The 16,445-nt window shown below is 41.7% G+C and overlaps 3 protein-coding genes across 6 annotated transcripts; 2 read left to right on the forward strand and 1 right to left on the reverse strand.

Annotated features, from left to right (window-relative positions):
- Positions 1–1,710: 1,710 nt before the first annotated feature.
- LOC103980211 (glucose-1-phosphate adenylyltransferase large subunit 1) lies at positions 1,711–8,107 on the forward strand. Of its 3 annotated transcripts, XM_009396529.3 has the most exons (16): positions 1,714–2,100; positions 2,214–2,486; positions 3,100–3,222; positions 4,004–4,177; positions 4,423–4,515; positions 4,637–4,720; positions 4,803–4,858; positions 5,362–5,455; positions 5,582–5,694; positions 5,764–5,836; positions 5,953–6,033; positions 6,225–6,311; positions 6,388–6,492; positions 7,407–7,513; positions 7,594–7,654; positions 7,744–8,107. In XM_009396529.3, exons 2-16 carry the CDS (start codon positions 2,223–2,225, stop codon positions 7,843–7,845), a joined length of 1,617 nt encoding a protein of 538 aa, XP_009394804.2. In that variant the 5' UTR covers positions 1,714–2,100; positions 2,214–2,222; the 3' UTR covers positions 7,846–8,107. The 3 variants fall into 3 exon arrangements, with proteins under 3 accessions (XP_018681038.2, XP_009394804.2, XP_065012845.1); XM_018825493.2 differs by lacking the exon at positions 4,004–4,177 and having other exon boundaries at positions 1,711–2,100; XM_065156773.1 differs by lacking the exons at positions 7,407–7,513; positions 7,594–7,654; positions 7,744–8,107 and adding an exon at positions 7,225–7,356.
- Positions 8,108–8,322: 215 nt separating this feature from the next.
- LOC135641441 (mannan endo-1,4-beta-mannosidase 1-like) lies at positions 8,323–10,984 on the reverse strand. The gene is made up of 5 exons (XM_065156802.1): positions 9,896–10,984; positions 9,596–9,790; positions 9,334–9,456; positions 8,986–9,185; positions 8,323–8,907 (listed from the first exon to the last, which is right to left on the reverse strand). Exons 1-5 carry the CDS (start codon positions 10,211–10,213, stop codon positions 8,463–8,465), a joined length of 1,281 nt encoding a protein of 426 aa, XP_065012874.1. The 5' UTR covers positions 10,214–10,984; the 3' UTR covers positions 8,323–8,462.
- A 1,696-nt stretch (positions 10,985–12,680) lies between these two features.
- LOC135581487 (bifunctional protein FolD 1, mitochondrial-like) lies at positions 12,681–16,210 on the forward strand. 2 transcript variants are annotated; one of them, XM_065156810.1, is made up of 5 exons: positions 12,681–13,039; positions 14,236–14,567; positions 14,879–15,115; positions 15,182–15,349; positions 15,873–16,210. In XM_065156810.1, exons 1-5 carry the CDS (start codon positions 12,814–12,816, stop codon positions 16,041–16,043), a joined length of 1,134 nt encoding a protein of 377 aa, XP_065012882.1. In that variant the 5' UTR covers positions 12,681–12,813; the 3' UTR covers positions 16,044–16,210. The 2 variants fall into 2 exon arrangements, with proteins under 2 accessions (XP_065012882.1, XP_065012888.1); XM_065156816.1 differs by having other exon boundaries at positions 14,257–14,567.
- The last annotated feature ends 235 nt before the right edge of the window (positions 16,211–16,445 follow it).

Consider the following 16,445-nt stretch of genomic DNA (forward strand, 5'->3'; position numbering starts at 1 on the left):
ATCGAAGCAAACAAGTCTTTGGTCTTCCTTTTCCTTTTTCTATGAATAAAAAATTGGATCTGATTTAGTGCAAACCTGGTAATGGGCCGACCCATAAATTTGTCTGGTCTTAATTAAAAGCCCAATTAACAGCCTAAGAGATTAGTTATGTCTCTGCCACATATGCCCTTTCCTCCATTTCTTAAGGATTGAAGAAGGCATCTACGAACTTTGTGTCACATCCACTGATGAGTTCTTTTTTGTATTATTTTGGTTACGTAAAGCAATTCCATTCGAAATGGAGGACGAATTGGACGTGCATGCGAAGCGCTGTGCGCGCGCGCGTGCGGTCTTGGGAAACATCTGGAGCGACAAGACGAGCCAAACCACAGGCTCTTCCACCACCCTATCACATCCCGGTAACGTGTCACGAGTCACTGCCACTTCTGATGGCCCATTGCAGACGTACAACCTCGGTAAATAATACATTTCCCTGCGGGGTTCGGAACTCGAGGCGACCGCTCTGTCCGTGCTGAGCTTGAGGGACGACCGGACAAGCAAAGACGGCCTCTTTTGGCACAAAGGTCGGTCAGGGAAAGAGAAAAGTTGCAATGCGCTTCATGACCTTTCACGGCCGCTGTCACCTGTGAAGCCCGTCACGGAGGTGTTGTTATCAATTCCATCTTCTTCCCCCCCCCTCTGCTCCTCCTCCTCCTCCTCAACATCGTCCTGCTTTCTCTCTGTAGTCACGTGAGCGAGTCGAAGAACTGATGATTGTAGATAGGGATGATAATTTTGCCCCATGGGCGTGATCAATCACCTACCCGATCACTCGTGCTACGCTGCCGGAGGCACAGGCCCCGAGTGCGACGCCTAGGACGAAGGTCGGCGGGTCCATGCTCAGCGGGGCATTCCATCGAACAGGAGACGAGCATACAAGTGGCAGTCGGGTTTGATCGGACTCTCGAGCAAATTTGATGGAGCCCAGCGGAGAAGGGTTTCCATCGGGCCTTCAACGGGCTCCCGTTTTCCGTAGGCTTTGCCCATCTTGGTTGCTTGTGGCTTATACGATTGATACACTCTGCTCTTACTGTTCCTTATGGCACCTCAGTTAAATATTACAATCCATCTTATAATAATAATACCTTACATTTGCTGCAGTAGACTAATCACATCATGGAAGGTTGACGCAAGACACAGACTACGTTTTAGCATGACCGCTATGGACGTCCCACTATTGGTCGCAGAAAAGATTCAAGGATCTACTGGAACATTCTTTCTTCTTCTAACGTCAACCATCGGGACAAGCACTCGTCGAATCACCAAAGCAGACGTGTACACAACGTTGATGTCGTTAAGCTCGAAAAAGACACGGAAAGCGACGTCCGATTTCCATCATCTGGCCTACGCAAAATTATGATTGCAAGAAAACAAGTGATGGGTGTATGGACGTGATTACGATACGGGGAGAGGTACTATTGACGTGGTTGGAAGCATTCGCCATGTGAGTCCCTTGTCACCGCTGGTGGTAGAAACCTATACTGATGCACGTATACGTGGACACAGATTCGCATGCAATCTGCAGCGGGATCCGTCAACTTCGATGATGCATGCCACGACGCGAAATCTGTACGTGATGCATCTAACGGAGACATCACGATGCTGATCACTCTAAAATTGAAATGTGTTTTATATACCCACATAAGAACATCACGATTGAGCGAATTCAAAGTCTGTTGGAGAAGAATCGATGTGTTGGGGTGTCACAAGACTCTTTCCACACACAGCTGCGGATTTCTTGCGATGTGGAACCGTTCGTCTCATCTGTTTGATCTCGATCGTCCAAATAGTTTGATCAGATTCATCTAAACGGGATCTACGATGACAAATGTATACACAACACACGTAGCAGCCGCTTGAAGAGACGAAAACAACCTCCTCCTCGCTCACATGTTGAGCACCACCGCGCGGCCGTCAGCACGCTCGCCTTTCGCCTGCCTCCCTCCACACTAGCGACCGCCCCCCTCTCCCTTCGAGAACAACCTCGGAGAGAGCTTCCTCTGTCACCGAGCTATTCGCATTCCAATCATCTGGACTGCTTCAACTTGGGTTCCTGAACTCGTACATCTTTTATTCTGATGACTTGAATCCTGGCAATTTCTTCCGTTCCTATAGTGTTTTCAAGTGTTTGGAGTTGGTTCTCAAGGTTTTTAGCTACCTTTGTTTTCCTTCAGAAGGAAGCGATGATTGCACCCCTGATGGATGTCAGCAGCGTGGGGCTGAAGGCCAATGCATGCTTCGGCCATGTCAAACGTGGAGTTCTTGGCAGTGGGGAGAGTGGGATTTGGGGGGATGGGTCCGCAGGCGCCTCTAGAATTAGGGCTTGGGAATCAAAGGTGGCGAAGAATGTCAAAAGTGGCCGCTGGGTTGGAGGGTTCAAGGCGGGCGTTGCGTTCTCTGATCTCACTTCGGATGTCAACCAGGAGACTCTGATAAATGATCCATACGTAAGTAATCACATTCTTGCAGAAATTGTGTGAGTTTATATATCTTGATTAAGAACTGCACCCTTCTTTATTCTTCTACTAATGTAGTTTAGCAAAGTATTCCATACTCCTCTGTCTAATCTCTTCTTTTCTTTATGGAATCATTTCAGCTGTCAATAAATAAAATGCATGTCTATAATCCTTTTTTTGGGATTCAGGTCGTTGTGATTTGTCTTGCAAACAATGAAGTTTAAGCTTCACGTAACATTTAACTACATTTCTTAGACAAATTCATCTAAAAATGCTTTTATATTATACCTTGCCATCGTAAATTCTTCATTTCTTCCTTACACATGTTTGATTTACCTTTTGTCTCTGTTTCTGGTTTACAGATTTATTACTAACATATCTTTCGAGGTGTTGGTTTGCTTGGCGGGTAAATTTTTTTTTTATTTTATTTTTTTATTTTTGTATTTTTGAAGGTGTCAGCTATCCTATCTGATAAAGACTTTATCAGTTTATCAGAAGGTCCTGAGCTCGGATCTTGCCTTCATCACTTATCCTTTGTAAAGAAAAAAAGAAAAACATAACTTTTGAGGAAAATGGACTCAATATCACCATGCTGCGGTTGCAGGTTATCCAGGCTCCAATGTTTGGAAAACATAAGCCAGACCCCAAGAGTGTTGCATCGATCATTTTGGGTGGAGGACCCGGAGCTCAACTTTTTCCTCTCACAAGTACAAGAGCCACACCTGCAGTAAGAAATCGGCCCGACCTGCACCTAGGATGAAAAATAAGAGTTTATTAGATGTTCTGCTCTTCATATAATTTTTATTTCTTATGTTTTTCCTTCCAGTAGATACTAAGATTTCTCTCTTAGGAAGTCTCCAGTTATATTTTGTGCCTCGTTCCGATTATAGTATGCATGATACATTATATGGTGACTTTAAAAGATATTGTTTTTTCTTAGTGTAAAAGTTGAATGATCTTTAGTGAAGCTATCTTACAGAATGTCAGAAACAATTTTTTTTTAGCATCTTGCATTCAGGTTTAAGAACTGTGATACTTTTGAGGGTTGCGAAAGAGTTCTTGTGATGCAGGGGATGCTTGATTTCCTGAAAGAATGATGCTTATGTGAATTGTCATTTTTTCTGATAAGAAAAAAAGTCATATTCTTTTATGTGATATAAAAATGTCAATTGTTTCTGAAGACACATCTTCTATGCAACTTATTTCTGAGGTTTCCCACTATCCTGCAAATTCTATTAGATCAACAAAATGGAAGCATTAGTTTTTCCGTCATAGGCCATTACTCTTTTTAAGTCATGTTCTTTCACCTGTTGACACAGGTATTTCCGCTGCATAGCACCTTGACAGCAAATATATTTTTACCATTTTTTGTTCTCTATATTTTGGTTGTTGAATTCTCAATTAGTTCTCTTTAATCTAGCAAATCTATGATCCATTGCTCATTGTCCGCAGAGAATTCTAGATGTCAAAGTATCCTTGAACTGCTGATCTTATTCTGTGCTATATAGGTTCCTGTTGGGGGATGCTATAAGCTTATTGACATTCCAATGAGCAATTGCATTAACAGCGGCATAAACAAGATATTCATCATGACACAATATAATTCAGCTTCCCTAAATCGCCATATTTACCGTACATTTAATTTTGGCAATGGAATCAACTTTGGGGATGGATTTGTCGAGGTAATATTTTCAATTAGCCGGATTCATGCATTATTCTTTGTCATTGTCAACTGTGTTTAAGTTTGCTGGGTTTTAAAACATCATTGAGTTCAAGTAATTTAATTATCTGGACACCACTGAGATAGCTGATTAATTATTATGCTGACTCACTAACTAAAAGCTAGAATTTGAATTAAATCTTTGGTCTTATCCATATGTTATTTTGAATCTTTTTTCAATGACTAGTTGTTTGAAGTCATAAGCAGGTTCTAGCGGCCACTCAGTCACCTGGTGAAGCTGGAATGAACTGGTTCCAGGGTACAGCAGATGCTGTGAGACAATTCACTTGGGTATTTGAGGTGCGCTATTTGGATTGAGCAAACCAAGAAAAGAGAAATACAAGGATAAGATTGATTTTCCTTTTCCGAGGTGTTCTTTTACATCTGACGTTTGTGACTTTGATATATGTTTTTAATTCAGGACAACAGGAATAAGAACATTGACTACATAATGATTTTATCTGGTGACCAGCTGTATCGTATGGACTACATGGATTTTGTGCAGGCATGTGTTAGCATAACTGACGCAATGTTGTTTATTGTCTATCATCTAATGTATATACTTAAACGACGCATGACAATTGCAGAGACATATTGATACTGGTGCAGATATTACCATATCATGTGTGCCTGTCAGCAGCAGGTATGCAATGTAAACTTGATCCCTGCTAGATGTGATTATGTATCAGCACTTGCATCTGGTTGTAGTTATTAATTCCTGAAGTCTAAAATCAGAAGCTGTAAACCAAGTTAAATGTCACAATCATCTAAAAGCTTGATGATGCATTGTCCTTCTCCACTCTTGTGATTGCTTGTGCTGCTGATCTGCCCTGCCATATTAGTTTTTGGAATTGCAGGAATCTGTTCTGTTCTTGATGTATCTGAAATTATGTATTTTCTGTTAACAAATCACTGATGAAATGTGATGTATATCTTAATTTCATCTCTGGAAACAGTAACTAATTCTTTCTGAATAAATATTTGATCCTTGCTTTGTGCCATCTTTGCTGAGCATTGAACAAATATCTTTTCACTTCTACTTGTCCATTCTTATGAATAGGATGAATCAACCTTAATCTGTTTCCTTTGCTTTAGTTATTGGTAAAACACTTTTTATCTGAACTAGCTTTTTTCCCTTCCTATAAGCCGGGCATCTGAATATGGAATAGTGAAGATTGACAAGGCAGGTCACATCATCCAATTTTCAGAGAAACCCAAGGGAGCTGATTTGGAAGCTATGGTGAGTGATTTGTCTCGAGGTCCTCTTTTTGTGTGACATGAAGGTTTTTGCAGCAAATGTCTCCATGAACAATCATAAACTTCATTGAATAAACTCACTAATATAGATCCACTTTGTGTACTGCAGAAGGATGAAAACACCTTCTTCAGATTGTCTCATCAAGATACTATAAGATATCCCTATATTGCATCGATGGGGGTTTATGTCTTCAACCGAAATACTCTACTGGAGCTTCTAAGGTATAACATATGTGACATTGCTATTCCAGCTTATTTGAGGATGCTTTATTGAGTGTAATATTATCCCAGGTGGACATACCCAAAAGCAAATGACTTTGGACTAGACATCCTTCCTTCAGCTGTTAAAGCATATAAGGCTCAGGTGGGAGAACACTTTTACTCATTAAGAATAACATCTTGTGTTTTCACTTGATCAAGCGATTTCTTATCGTCTGTTAAGGTTTGGCCTATAATCATGTGCTCTTCTTGTCATGCTAGGCATATATTTTTGAAGATTACTGGGACGACATTGGAACAATCAAGTCATTCTATGATGCAAATTTGGCACTGACAGAACAGGTTAATCTTGTCTAAAAGAAAATTATGTTCAATCACTTGCTCTGGCTTGTTTACGGTTAGGAGGGTAACGAGGCCACTAAATTTGCTTCATCAAGAAAGAAAGACATAAAACACATTCAACATTCTATATAAACCTGTGTAGCTAGATCACAAGGTGTTATTCTGATTTCGTTAATTTTTTGCCTCTCCAGCCTCCAAAGTTTCAGTTTTACGATCCGAGGACACCCATCTTCACGTCGCCTCGATTTCTACCACCAACTAAAATAGAAAAATGCAGAGTATGTGTTGTCATTTGCTAGTTTCTTGTTAGCATTTGTGATCTTTGGGCATCTTATTTTTAAAGTGAACGTGCAGATTCTTGATTCGATTATTTCACACGGATGCTTCTTACATGAGTGTAGCATTGAGCATTCCATAGTGGGAGTGCGCTCACGTATAGACTATGGTGCAGAGCTAAAGGTTAGAACCGTGCATCCAACCATTATTTTCAGTAAAATTTTCTAGCTTGTGAAACTTTGTTTTCTATACCAGCAACGAGCTTTGGTTGCCCTGGAAGCTCTATGCTAAGTATCCACAGAGAAAAGACAAGACTAACTTGACCAAATTCTTTGGTTGTTGACTGGATAAAATGGTCATGTATAATAATTGGATTCAGAAAGGGACACATTAAAATGAGCACACTCCATTTGAAACCTTTTAATTCCTTATTATGTTTCTATCAAGACAATAACAGACAAGCAGAGCAAAATTAGCAATTTTCTTAAGGAACTCAAGATCACAGTCTATTACAATTGCTTGATGTGTCTTATCTACGCTTTGTGAGGTCATGCTTTCCGTCAGTTTTGGGCCTGAATCAACATCTCATGTTGTCAAATTTTTCTACTTAAATTTTTATCTCATTTCTTTGCCACTCTATGATTCTCTTAATGCACTTATTTTTAAAAATTGATTCATCTGTGCACTGTCATCAAGCTTGTCCAATCACTCAAAAGGGTTCATTTCACACCGAGCTATTAATGACTGTTGATTTTATACTAATAAAGCTCAACTGCTATATTGTATCTGTATGGTTGGGTTGGCCTCTCGATTCAGATCTAAACAAGGATTATCGCATCTAATCATAGGTCTCATGATAGAAATTGGCAAACCACTTGCAAATGTAGAAATTGAATGTTGCGAATGTTATTATAGTTTTTAGTCATCAGAGCGAAGCTTCTCAAGTGTGTGAGGCTTCCAGCAATGCGGAGTTTAGGGAAGGTTCGGCTGAAGCTACTCTCATTAATTCTAGTACCTGGTCATGAAATATAAATTTCTGAAAGCATCTAGCTTACTCCATGTTTGCTTACCGGCATTACATTCTCTTTGGATCTTAGGATGCATTGATGCTGGGTGCTGATCTCTACGAAACTGAAGCTGAGCTTGCATCTATTCTGGCAGAAGGTAAGGTTCCTATCGGAGTTGGACAAAACACAAAAATCAGGTGAGTTCCAAGTTCTCATGGAAAATGTTTGCAAAATGCAGATGATACACAAAGTTCTGAAACATGTCTCTTCTTTCCAGGAATTGCATCATCGACATGAATGCTAGGATAGGAAAGAATGTGGTTATCGCTAACAAAGATGTATGTACAACAGTTGGTAGTAAATCTATTTGTTGAACAGAGTAAAGTTTATATCATCTAAATATCAGAGCATGATCATTGTGTAACAGGGTGTCCAAGAAGCTGATAGGCCAAGTGAAGGATTCTACATCAGATTTGGAATCACAATAATTATGAAGAATGCAACCATCAAAGATGGAACTGTCATATAAAAGAAATGCCAGTTCTCGACGTTTTTCATCAGATCGGAAGTATGGAGAATCTATGAATTGTAAAGAGAAATTTCTTAAACTTTTTTCTTATAGTGTTGATGGTTGTCTTCCTAAATAATCAGCTGCCCTAATGCAGACTAATCCATGTGTATAACTTATCAATCTAAAGTCATAGAGAACTTGATGGAAATCATCAACTGGTTCATATCAGTACTGCTCATCCCATAAATGAATTCAGCAGAGGGTAACTTTGTCATTCTTATTCCATTATGTTGATCTTATATATTGCACTTTTTTTGCGATAACATTGTGACGATGAGCAAGTTTATTCCTCATTATTAAATTTTGACGAGGATATCAAATTGCTGTCATTTTTAGAAGCCAAATAGTGCATCTGTATACAGATTGTAATGTATTATACTGCAGCATCTCATCATGCAAGCAGTAAAATTACTCGTGCATGGAGATGGATAGAAATGAAAAGAAACGCAGAGCTTCTTCTTCTCCGTCCATATATTTATTGCACACATATATAGAGAGCATAAGACGCTGTGTCTCCTGGATGAAACGAGATCTTCATCTCAAGGAGTTCTGCAAGCTTCATCATGCATTCTTGCTCAGTTTCTTCCGCCATTCCCCCTGCTTTGCTCCTCTCTCACGGCCTTTGCCTTGTTGAGCCTGGCGATGTTTCGCAGTCTGGCGTACAATTTCCCGAGGTAACGAAGCTGGCGAGACTGCTGAGTTATGATTTGGGCCGTGGAGGTTCCCTCGCTCATGACGATCTGGTAGCCATCCCCGTAGGAGTCCATGCCTTGGCTCAGCAGCTGCCAGAACAAGCCACCAGCGGCCGAGCCACCGGTTCTGGCGGACCAATAGATCTTGGAGTAGACGGTCTTGAACAGGGTATCCCTCTGGTAGATGCTGAACCCTGGGTCCTTCCATGACTTCCCGAACTCCGTGATCAGCAGCGGCTTCCGGATCACGTTCCGAGCATCTCGGATGTGGACGCCGAGCCAGTTGCTCAAGAAAGCAAGCTGGGATTGCTCGTCTGCGTTGGACAACCTGCTCATGAAGCAGAGCGTTTAGTGTTCTCTTGCTGCCGCGGCTAAATGACAATTTGCAGTGAACTCGTGACGTTACCATTGATCGGGATAGGAATGGATCGTGGCGAAATCGATGTTTGGAATCTCGTTGTTGGCAATGAAATCGGTTCCGATTTCCAAGCCCGGATTGAATCGCTTGTGGGGTGATGAGGAGCCATAGAATCCCTCTAAACCGGCTTCCAGCAGGTGGTTGCCGTCTATGGACTTCACGTACGCAGCCATCTCTGTGATCCATCCCTACGTGAGAACCAAAACAAGAGAGAGAGAGCAGCTTAATGCAAGTGGTTTGCTCGTCGTTCTTCATTCTTGAAGGAGTGAGACAAAGTTGAGTTAAACTGAGGATGATCAGAGAATGGAAGCTTGAGAATTAAATGGTTTCGATTACCTGAATGGTACTTCCTGACAGATCTGACTGGCATCTGGGCTCATTCATTAGCTCCCAAGCAAAGATTGTCGGGTCATCCTTGTAAGCAACTCCGGTGATGGTGTTGACTCTTGTGAGCAGAGTCTAAAAGATCATCGAGCTCAAGATCAGGTACCAAGAATGACATAGAACTACTACAAATAGTATTGGATGTCAAAAAATATATGTGATTTTACAAACATTTATTTATTATATTCATGTTGCTGGTTCTTCTTCTTCCTACCTTGATATGATTCTTGTAATAGCCTTTGACAACAGAGTCTGTGAAGAAACCATCGTCTGATGCAATGTACTGACCCTGATTTCTTGCCCATTGGACATACTGCTTCTTCCCTCCAAAAGTATCGTAGTTGTTGGCCAAGCTTAAGATGAGCCTAATTCGATATCTTCTGGCCTCGGATATCACAAAATCCAACCCCTGAAGTGAACAACAATCACAACAACAAGAAAAAAGTAAACGTCAAATCGCTAGTCACCAAAAAGAGAGAGAAATCAAGAAAAGGTCGCGGATGATGTCGGAGACCCTGAAGGTTTGTTCGTTGTAGGAGCCCGGGGAGTACTGCAAGGCGTTGCTTCCCCCATCGCTGAAAGCCCATGTCCTGGCCACAAAGAGGCCATGGCTGGAGGCGTCTCCAAAGGCAGAGGAGACCTTGCTTCTCTGAGACGGATCTGAGGCCAGAGTCATGAGCCAGTAGGCATTGAACCCATTGGCAAAGAACGGGTTGCCATCGAGCACAAAGTTCAGCCCCCTGGTCTTGATGAACCCCCCGCCAGCCTCGACATGATAACGAGGAGCCAGCAGCAGCAGAAAGAGGCCAGCCAAGAGGCTCACTCCCTTCATGGCTCTCTTCTTCTTCCTTCACTGTCGGAGGTGGGAGACTCAGAAGAATGGAGAAAGAAGAAGCACGGGGTATGGGTATAAATGGTCTCTCGTCCTTCTTCCTAACCTAAGAAACCGAGAAAGCCTGGATCTAACTAAATGCTTCAGTTCTGAGAAGCTTCGTGTGGGTGTGGCCTACTGAACTAAGTGCTGTGATTACTTACAATTGCATTGCAGGAAACAAAGTCGCTGCTATCTGGAATCCAATGTAAAAACAATGAAACATTGCTTCCTTTGTAAGCGTAGAACGCCGAGGATTGCGGCCAGAATCTTGATCTGGGAACAGTAAAAGGATTGCTCCAGACGATGCAAGTAACCTCGAAGAAGGGAGAACTGATGGCTTTTGGTGGATCAAGGAACCGTAAAGCAAATCAATCACCTTCTGTGGGGGGCATGCAATCATGGGTCCTGTCAAAAGCTTGACTCTCTCGTCGGTCGGCCTCTTCATGACTTCATTGGATCGTGTCCTCCCCGGACTCGTTGTTTGAGTTTACCAGGGGATGATATCACCTGCTTTCCTGTTGTTGGAGTTGATGTAATTTACATTACTTTTTCATGTTGTCTTCTGATATTTGGTGCTTTAAACCGTATTTGCAGTCACTGCTCGATCGTCAAAGCAGCAAAGAGAAAAAAAAAGCTTGCAGAGTGATCATGGTCTCTCTCTCTTTCTCTGAAGGATTCATCAGATGCAACAAAAGCAGGAAACATCAATCATAAGAACTGTTCTTCGGATGGTTGCAGGTTTACTGGTTTGTATAAGATTGCTCTTCTTTTACTTGTGAGAAGACTTGAGTTATTTTTTTTTCTTTATCTTTTATGTTATTAAGGAATATAATTTTAAAAAATCTTAATAGTTATTGGTGTGATCGATAGGTTTGTGAGGAATTATCTGTTTTGGATGATAGGTATATCTGTACGAGTTTATCCTTTGAGAATAAAAAAAGCATAATGAAATTACGAGTTATTGGTTCCTATACTCCTCGACTAATATGAGATTAAATGATCTTATCAATTATAAAATTATATATTACATAAAGCCAATCCAATATAATATTCTCTGGGAAAAAGCAAAGATAGAGGTAATTATCCTCGCAAGGTGGATGACTGCAAACGTTGGAGGTGCTCTGAATGCCTCAACGGAGAGAAGGTTTCATTTCCTCCGAACTAAACTCCCCCGTGTCACGGCACAAAACCAGCTTAGTGGGAGTCGGTGCGGTTTGCTGCCACCTGACACATTGTCAACATACCTAACTCATTTGATCCGTGTTAGCTTTCGAAGGTACATGGGAGCCCGTGCGAGCACATGGCTAAGTCGATCGACTCAGCTTGAGTTGTTCATCAAAATAAAAGAAAGAAAAAGGATTGGTTTGGAGCCGAGTGATGATGACAGTGGGAGACAAAAGGGCGTCGGTCGATGAGTTGCCGCGTGTTTATTCGCGAGGGTCCCCCGGGATTTGGCACCGTTCATGTCACCTATTACTTCGGAAGATGTCGGATCTCGGCGTGGATTACGGAGGCTGCCGACAACTCGGCGGTTGAAGTGACCATGTTAGTTTACCAGCGTCACATTTGATGAGGGTAATAATAATAACAATAAGGTACGGGTTGACGTCAGCTGCTCCAGATGCCTAATGTCTCTGTTAACCTGAGAACACCTGATCAACACGGATCGGAACATCAATCGAGGTACATTAACATTCCGCTCAAGCTCGGTCCCTCATGTCACGCCAACGTCGATGTCAAATGTTACCAGGAGTACGATCCTGCTCCCTACAAGTGGGCACATCAGGCAATGATAACCTTCACTATAAAAACATTTGCACTCCGAGGAAACGAAGGAAGAGAAAGAAAAAACCCTCGTTCATTAACTTGATCGTCGGAGGGGTCAGGCCGAGCTCTTCCGACCCGACCTATGTGCAGGTGCGAAGACGGAGGTCTCCCACTAAACGCCCTAGCGAGGAGCCCCCTCTCGGAGGAAACGGTGACTCATTCACGATCGGACCACCACGATCGGTCTTCTGCAGTCTCAAGGGTCATCCCAAGAAGATCCCCCATCATTCGAACTCGAACCAAGTCGTGTCAGCCCGAGACCACGGCTTAAAGTTGATTACACTAACAACATTCACCTACACATCGAGATTAGATTTATGGAGGGTGAAACCTTCCTTCCTATAAACTTCAAGTCAAATGGCACATTCAGCATCCTTAAAACATAATCTTTAAAACTCAAATTAGCTATTCTGTTACCATGCCACGAGGACATGGATCGTCTTATTACTTGCAGATGAGGGTTGATTTGGACGAATCGGTCGTGGGTCCCACGCCAGTGGGCAGCGGGAAGCTTTGTAAATCCTGTATCCTGCTAGAGTGCACACAGGCAGGCGGCGTCGCTTTGGGTCGGGACGTACAGTATATGGCCCGGCCCAGCCTCCAGTAATCCATGGCCGACCCCGGTCGCATCCTACGAGGGTTGGAGAGCACCCGACTCGAGTTGGCCGACGTCTTCGTCTACCTCACCATCCGATTCGGGAGCAGTTCGTCGCTTTGCGGAAATATAAGCAATGAGAGCAGCTCTGTCGTCGACGTTGAAGAAAGTATCCGCCGCGGCAGCCGCGAGGCGGCCTCGTGTTGCGTTTGTATCATCCGCCTCCCACCACCACCGCCGCCATCACCAAAGTAATAAGCCGACCAAGAAGCGGAAGGACGACTACATCCTGGGCCCGGATCTCCCTGACATCTGGGCCACGCCCGGCTCTATCTCTCCTCCTGCAGAATCCGAAAGCGGAGGTGGTAACCGAACTCTTGTGTTGATCAGTGAGCCATAAACACAAACACTTGGTCGTCATGTGGATGTAAGCTGATGTTTTCGCACGCACACTACTTCAAGATCAAAAAACTATTAGTACATGTGTCCATGGAACATAAAGGGGAGGAGATTGATGCGTGAGGGGCAGGCGTGCTGCATGGTTCATGGCTTTGCTTGACACCAATGCGTAATTGCTGTTTAGAATAGCTATTCTTCGAGGGTAGGGGGGAGAATGGAGTTTGTCGGAACAAGTTTCTGATCAAGTAGTTGTCAAGTTTCCTTCTGAGTGGAAATCCACATTCATTATACGAAATGAATAAGAATCTGATAAGGAGGTTTAAATCTTGTTTTGTTTTGTATGAGCTGTAGGAGGAATGGTGCGAACTTAGGAACACATCTTTTGACTATATGTTGTATCAAGTAATAATATTGTCATATTTTAACTTCTTTGTTAATTCTATTAGTTAACATATCAGAACTCCATTTGCTGATTGGTTGTATTTATGCTACGAAGAAAATTTCTAATATACCTACTGCATTGTTTTGCATCTTCCAAGGCCTGTGGGCTGTACATTGTTGGCTCTTTGGATAATTCCTTGTGTTCTTCTATCAAAACAGTTGTTTCATTCCAGAACTTTTAACTGGAATTGTAGGCTAAGGTGACCTGTCCACATGAATGATTTTAGTTTTATGTTCACAAGCATACACCCCAACTATGTGGTTAACATGATTATTTAGCAGAATTGTTTATATTATGCTTTAGTTTACGTACATGTAGTTAAACATGATGAAGAAAAAAAAAAACAGATTAAACCTCATGGCGACATATGATGGAATCTAGAGGTAACTCTTTTCAGATTTGTACCCCTTTGTAAGTAAATAAGTGCTTGTCTGAAGAAGAAAATGTTAACACTAGCCTTCAAAAGCAGACAGATGAGAATAGAATTTCCAAAGTATTAGAAATTCGATAGAGGACAGTTCCAGCCTATGACAAATCTGGCAACAAAGCTGTTTAATGTTTTGAATTATTTTTTCAAGCATTAAGAATTATCTGAAACTAGTTTGAACTCTTCTTTGTCTGATCTGTACAAGGAATCACTTTTTTCCTTTTACTATGATTTAGTTTAAGTACTTGTGTCAATTGTACTAGTATTTTTCTTATTTTCTTCTTCTTCAGCAACCTTGGCAGTTGATGCAGAACTGGCACCAACTATTATCGATGGTAAGTCCATCGCGGAAGAAATAAAATTAGGCATCGCTAAAGAAGTACACTGGATGAAGGACACGATCAAGAAAGTTCCTGGACTGGCTGTTGTATTGGTGGGTCAAAGAAGGGATTCCCAGACATATGTGCGCAACAAAATAAAGGCTTGTGAGGAGGTTGGAATAAGATCTCTGATGGCAGAATTATCTGAAGAATGTGCAGAAGATGAAGTATTGAATGCTGTATCCGAGTTTAATCAAGATCCATCAGTACACGGAGTCCTAGTACAGCTACCTTTGCCGCAAGTAAGTAGTAGCAATAATCTATAGCTTTCGGGCTTAGAAAACCTTCGTACTTCATTCACACTATTTATTCAACAACATATATTCATCCAAGCATAACGTTTTAGTTGCTTTGGTATTGTGGTAAGTAAACAGAAGTCACTAGTTTCTTATTGACTTCTAACATAAAGTTTGACATGACATGTATCTCTCTACGATTTTCATTGGGCATCGAGTTCTGTTATCAAGAATATATTAATTTCTTTTAAATTATAAGTTGATACTCGGTTGGTCAAAGCTACTTTTTTTTCTAATGCTGTTCGAATTGAGTGCAGCACATGGATGAAGACACAATTTTGGGTGCTGTAAGTCTGCAAAAGGATGTTGACGGCTTCCATCCATTGAATATGGGGAATCTTGCTTTGAGAGGTAGAGAACCTCTATTCATTCCCTGTGCTGCAAAAGCTTGTATCGAGTTGCTACTCCGGTCGGGTATCAAACTGAAGGGGAAGAATGTGGCTGTAATTGGACGAAGCAATGTCGTAGGATTACCTACCACTTTGCTGTTGCAGGTATGACATAAAAGTTCAAATATTTCCATGATCCGGGTCAGAATAATAAACTGGAGATCTTGACAGAGACACCATGCAACGGTCAGTGTTGTTCATGCTTTCACGAACAATCCGGAGGATGTCACTCGTGTAGCTGATATTGTAATATCAGCTGCAGGAGTCCCCAACCTGGTACGTGGAAATTGGCTGAAACGAGGGTCAATCGTCATTGATGTTGGGACAAACCCAATTGAGGTAAGTTTTATCCAGCAAGTTTATTGGTGTTCTTGAGCACTCTGCTTATCTACTGTAATTGATGTAGAAAGACATTTTATGACCAAACCACTAACTCAAGTTCCGCATTCAAGTTCCGCATTTCACATTTGTAACTTGCTTTATCAATCACCAAATACTGACTACAACTTCCCAATCTGCTCATGCTCTTTAGTTACATTGGACTTGCCTTATTTCTTGTTGGTTCTCTAAAAGACTTTCATTTGTAAACCTCCAGTCCAGAACTCCTTTTGCTTCAAACACTATACGAACACATTACATGTTCTCCGCATGTTTATTCATTTCATGCTTGTTCTGTACTAAATGCAGCTTATCACAAAACAAAAAGCTTTCAAGATCCCTTGTTTTTTTGTTTAAAAAGAATTTATGCTAGAATGTTACTAATACATGTAACTGCTGTAGAAAGATTTTACTTGTTTGATGGGTCAATACCATTTGCTACCCCGAGTTTGCTTCTCTTTCTACTTGAAAATGTAAACATCAGGATCCCAGTTTGGAGCATGGTTACTATCTAAGAGGCGATGTATGCTACGAGGAAGCGCTGCAGGTGGCATCAGCTATAACCCCAGTGCCTGGTGGTGTTGGCCCTGTGACGGTCGCCATGCTTCTTTCGAACACCCTCGACTCTGCTAAACGATTTTATGGGATAAGTTAGTGCTCTTCTTGCCGTAAAGCTTGTTGTCCTTTTTTTTCCTTATTGCTGGTTTTTTGTCTTCGGTTTGACAAGCATTCATCGACCTTCTTGTGAGTGTAAATTTTGTTATCATTTTTCAGTTCAAATATTGTTTGAGCACCTCAATAATGGATTACTACTTTGTTGTCCGTGATGGTTGTCATTGCCTTACAGTGCCCCACTTTTCTTCCTGTCCACCTTTTTTTTTTCCTGATTTCATTTGTTTCACTAGGAAATGCCAAAAAATGTATCATTTTCTGGAACAGAAACAGAGGACGACTCAAAGCTGTTCGAGTAAATGCACTGTAATGACATGAACTTGGGCAAGCTTTCGGTAGCTAGTGATAAATCAATTGGACATACCTTTGATTCAACAATGTGTGT

Source organism: Musa acuminata, chromosome BXJ1-4 (assembly GCF_036884655.1).
Source record: "Musa acuminata AAA Group cultivar baxijiao chromosome BXJ1-4, Cavendish_Baxijiao_AAA, whole genome shotgun sequence".
Taxonomy (NCBI): Eukaryota; Viridiplantae; Streptophyta; class Magnoliopsida; order Zingiberales; family Musaceae; genus Musa; species Musa acuminata.

What these genes read in the sequence shown, in the direction of transcription:
- LOC103980211 (XM_009396529.3), top strand. Translation starts at nt 2,223, where the DNA reads ATGATTGCACCCCTGATGGATGTCAGCAGCGTGGGGCTGAAGGCCAAT. An exon ending in GGACAAAACACAAAAATCAG is followed by an intron (nt 7,514 to 7,593) that starts GTGAGTTCCAAG and finishes TCTTCTTTCCAG; the next exon opens with GAATTGCATCATCGACATGA. An exon ending in TGGTTATCGCTAACAAAGAT is followed by an intron (nt 7,655 to 7,743) that starts GTATGTACAACA and finishes ATTGTGTAACAG; the next exon opens with GGTGTCCAAGAAGCTGATAG.
- LOC135641441 (XM_065156802.1), bottom strand. Translation starts at nt 10,213, where the DNA reads ATGAAGGGAGTGAGCCTCTTGGCTGGCCTCTTTCTGCTGCTGCTGGCT. An exon ending in TGTCAGGAAGTACCATTCAG is followed by an intron (nt 9,186 to 9,333) that starts GTAATCGAAACC and finishes GTTCTCACGTAG; the next exon opens with GGATGGATCACAGAGATGGC. An exon ending in CATTCCTATCCCGATCAATG is followed by an intron (nt 8,908 to 8,985) that starts GTAACGTCACGA and finishes CTTCATGAGCAG; the next exon opens with GTTGTCCAACGCAGACGAGC.
- LOC135581487 (XM_065156810.1), top strand. Translation starts at nt 12,814, where the DNA reads ATGAGAGCAGCTCTGTCGTCGACGTTGAAGAAAGTATCCGCCGCGGCA. An exon ending in TGCAGAATCCGAAAGCGGAG is followed by an intron (nt 13,040 to 14,235) that starts GTGGTAACCGAA and finishes CTTCTTCTTCAG; the next exon opens with CAACCTTGGCAGTTGATGCA. An exon ending in TACAGCTACCTTTGCCGCAA is followed by an intron (nt 14,568 to 14,878) that starts GTAAGTAGTAGC and finishes AATTGAGTGCAG; the next exon opens with CACATGGATGAAGACACAAT.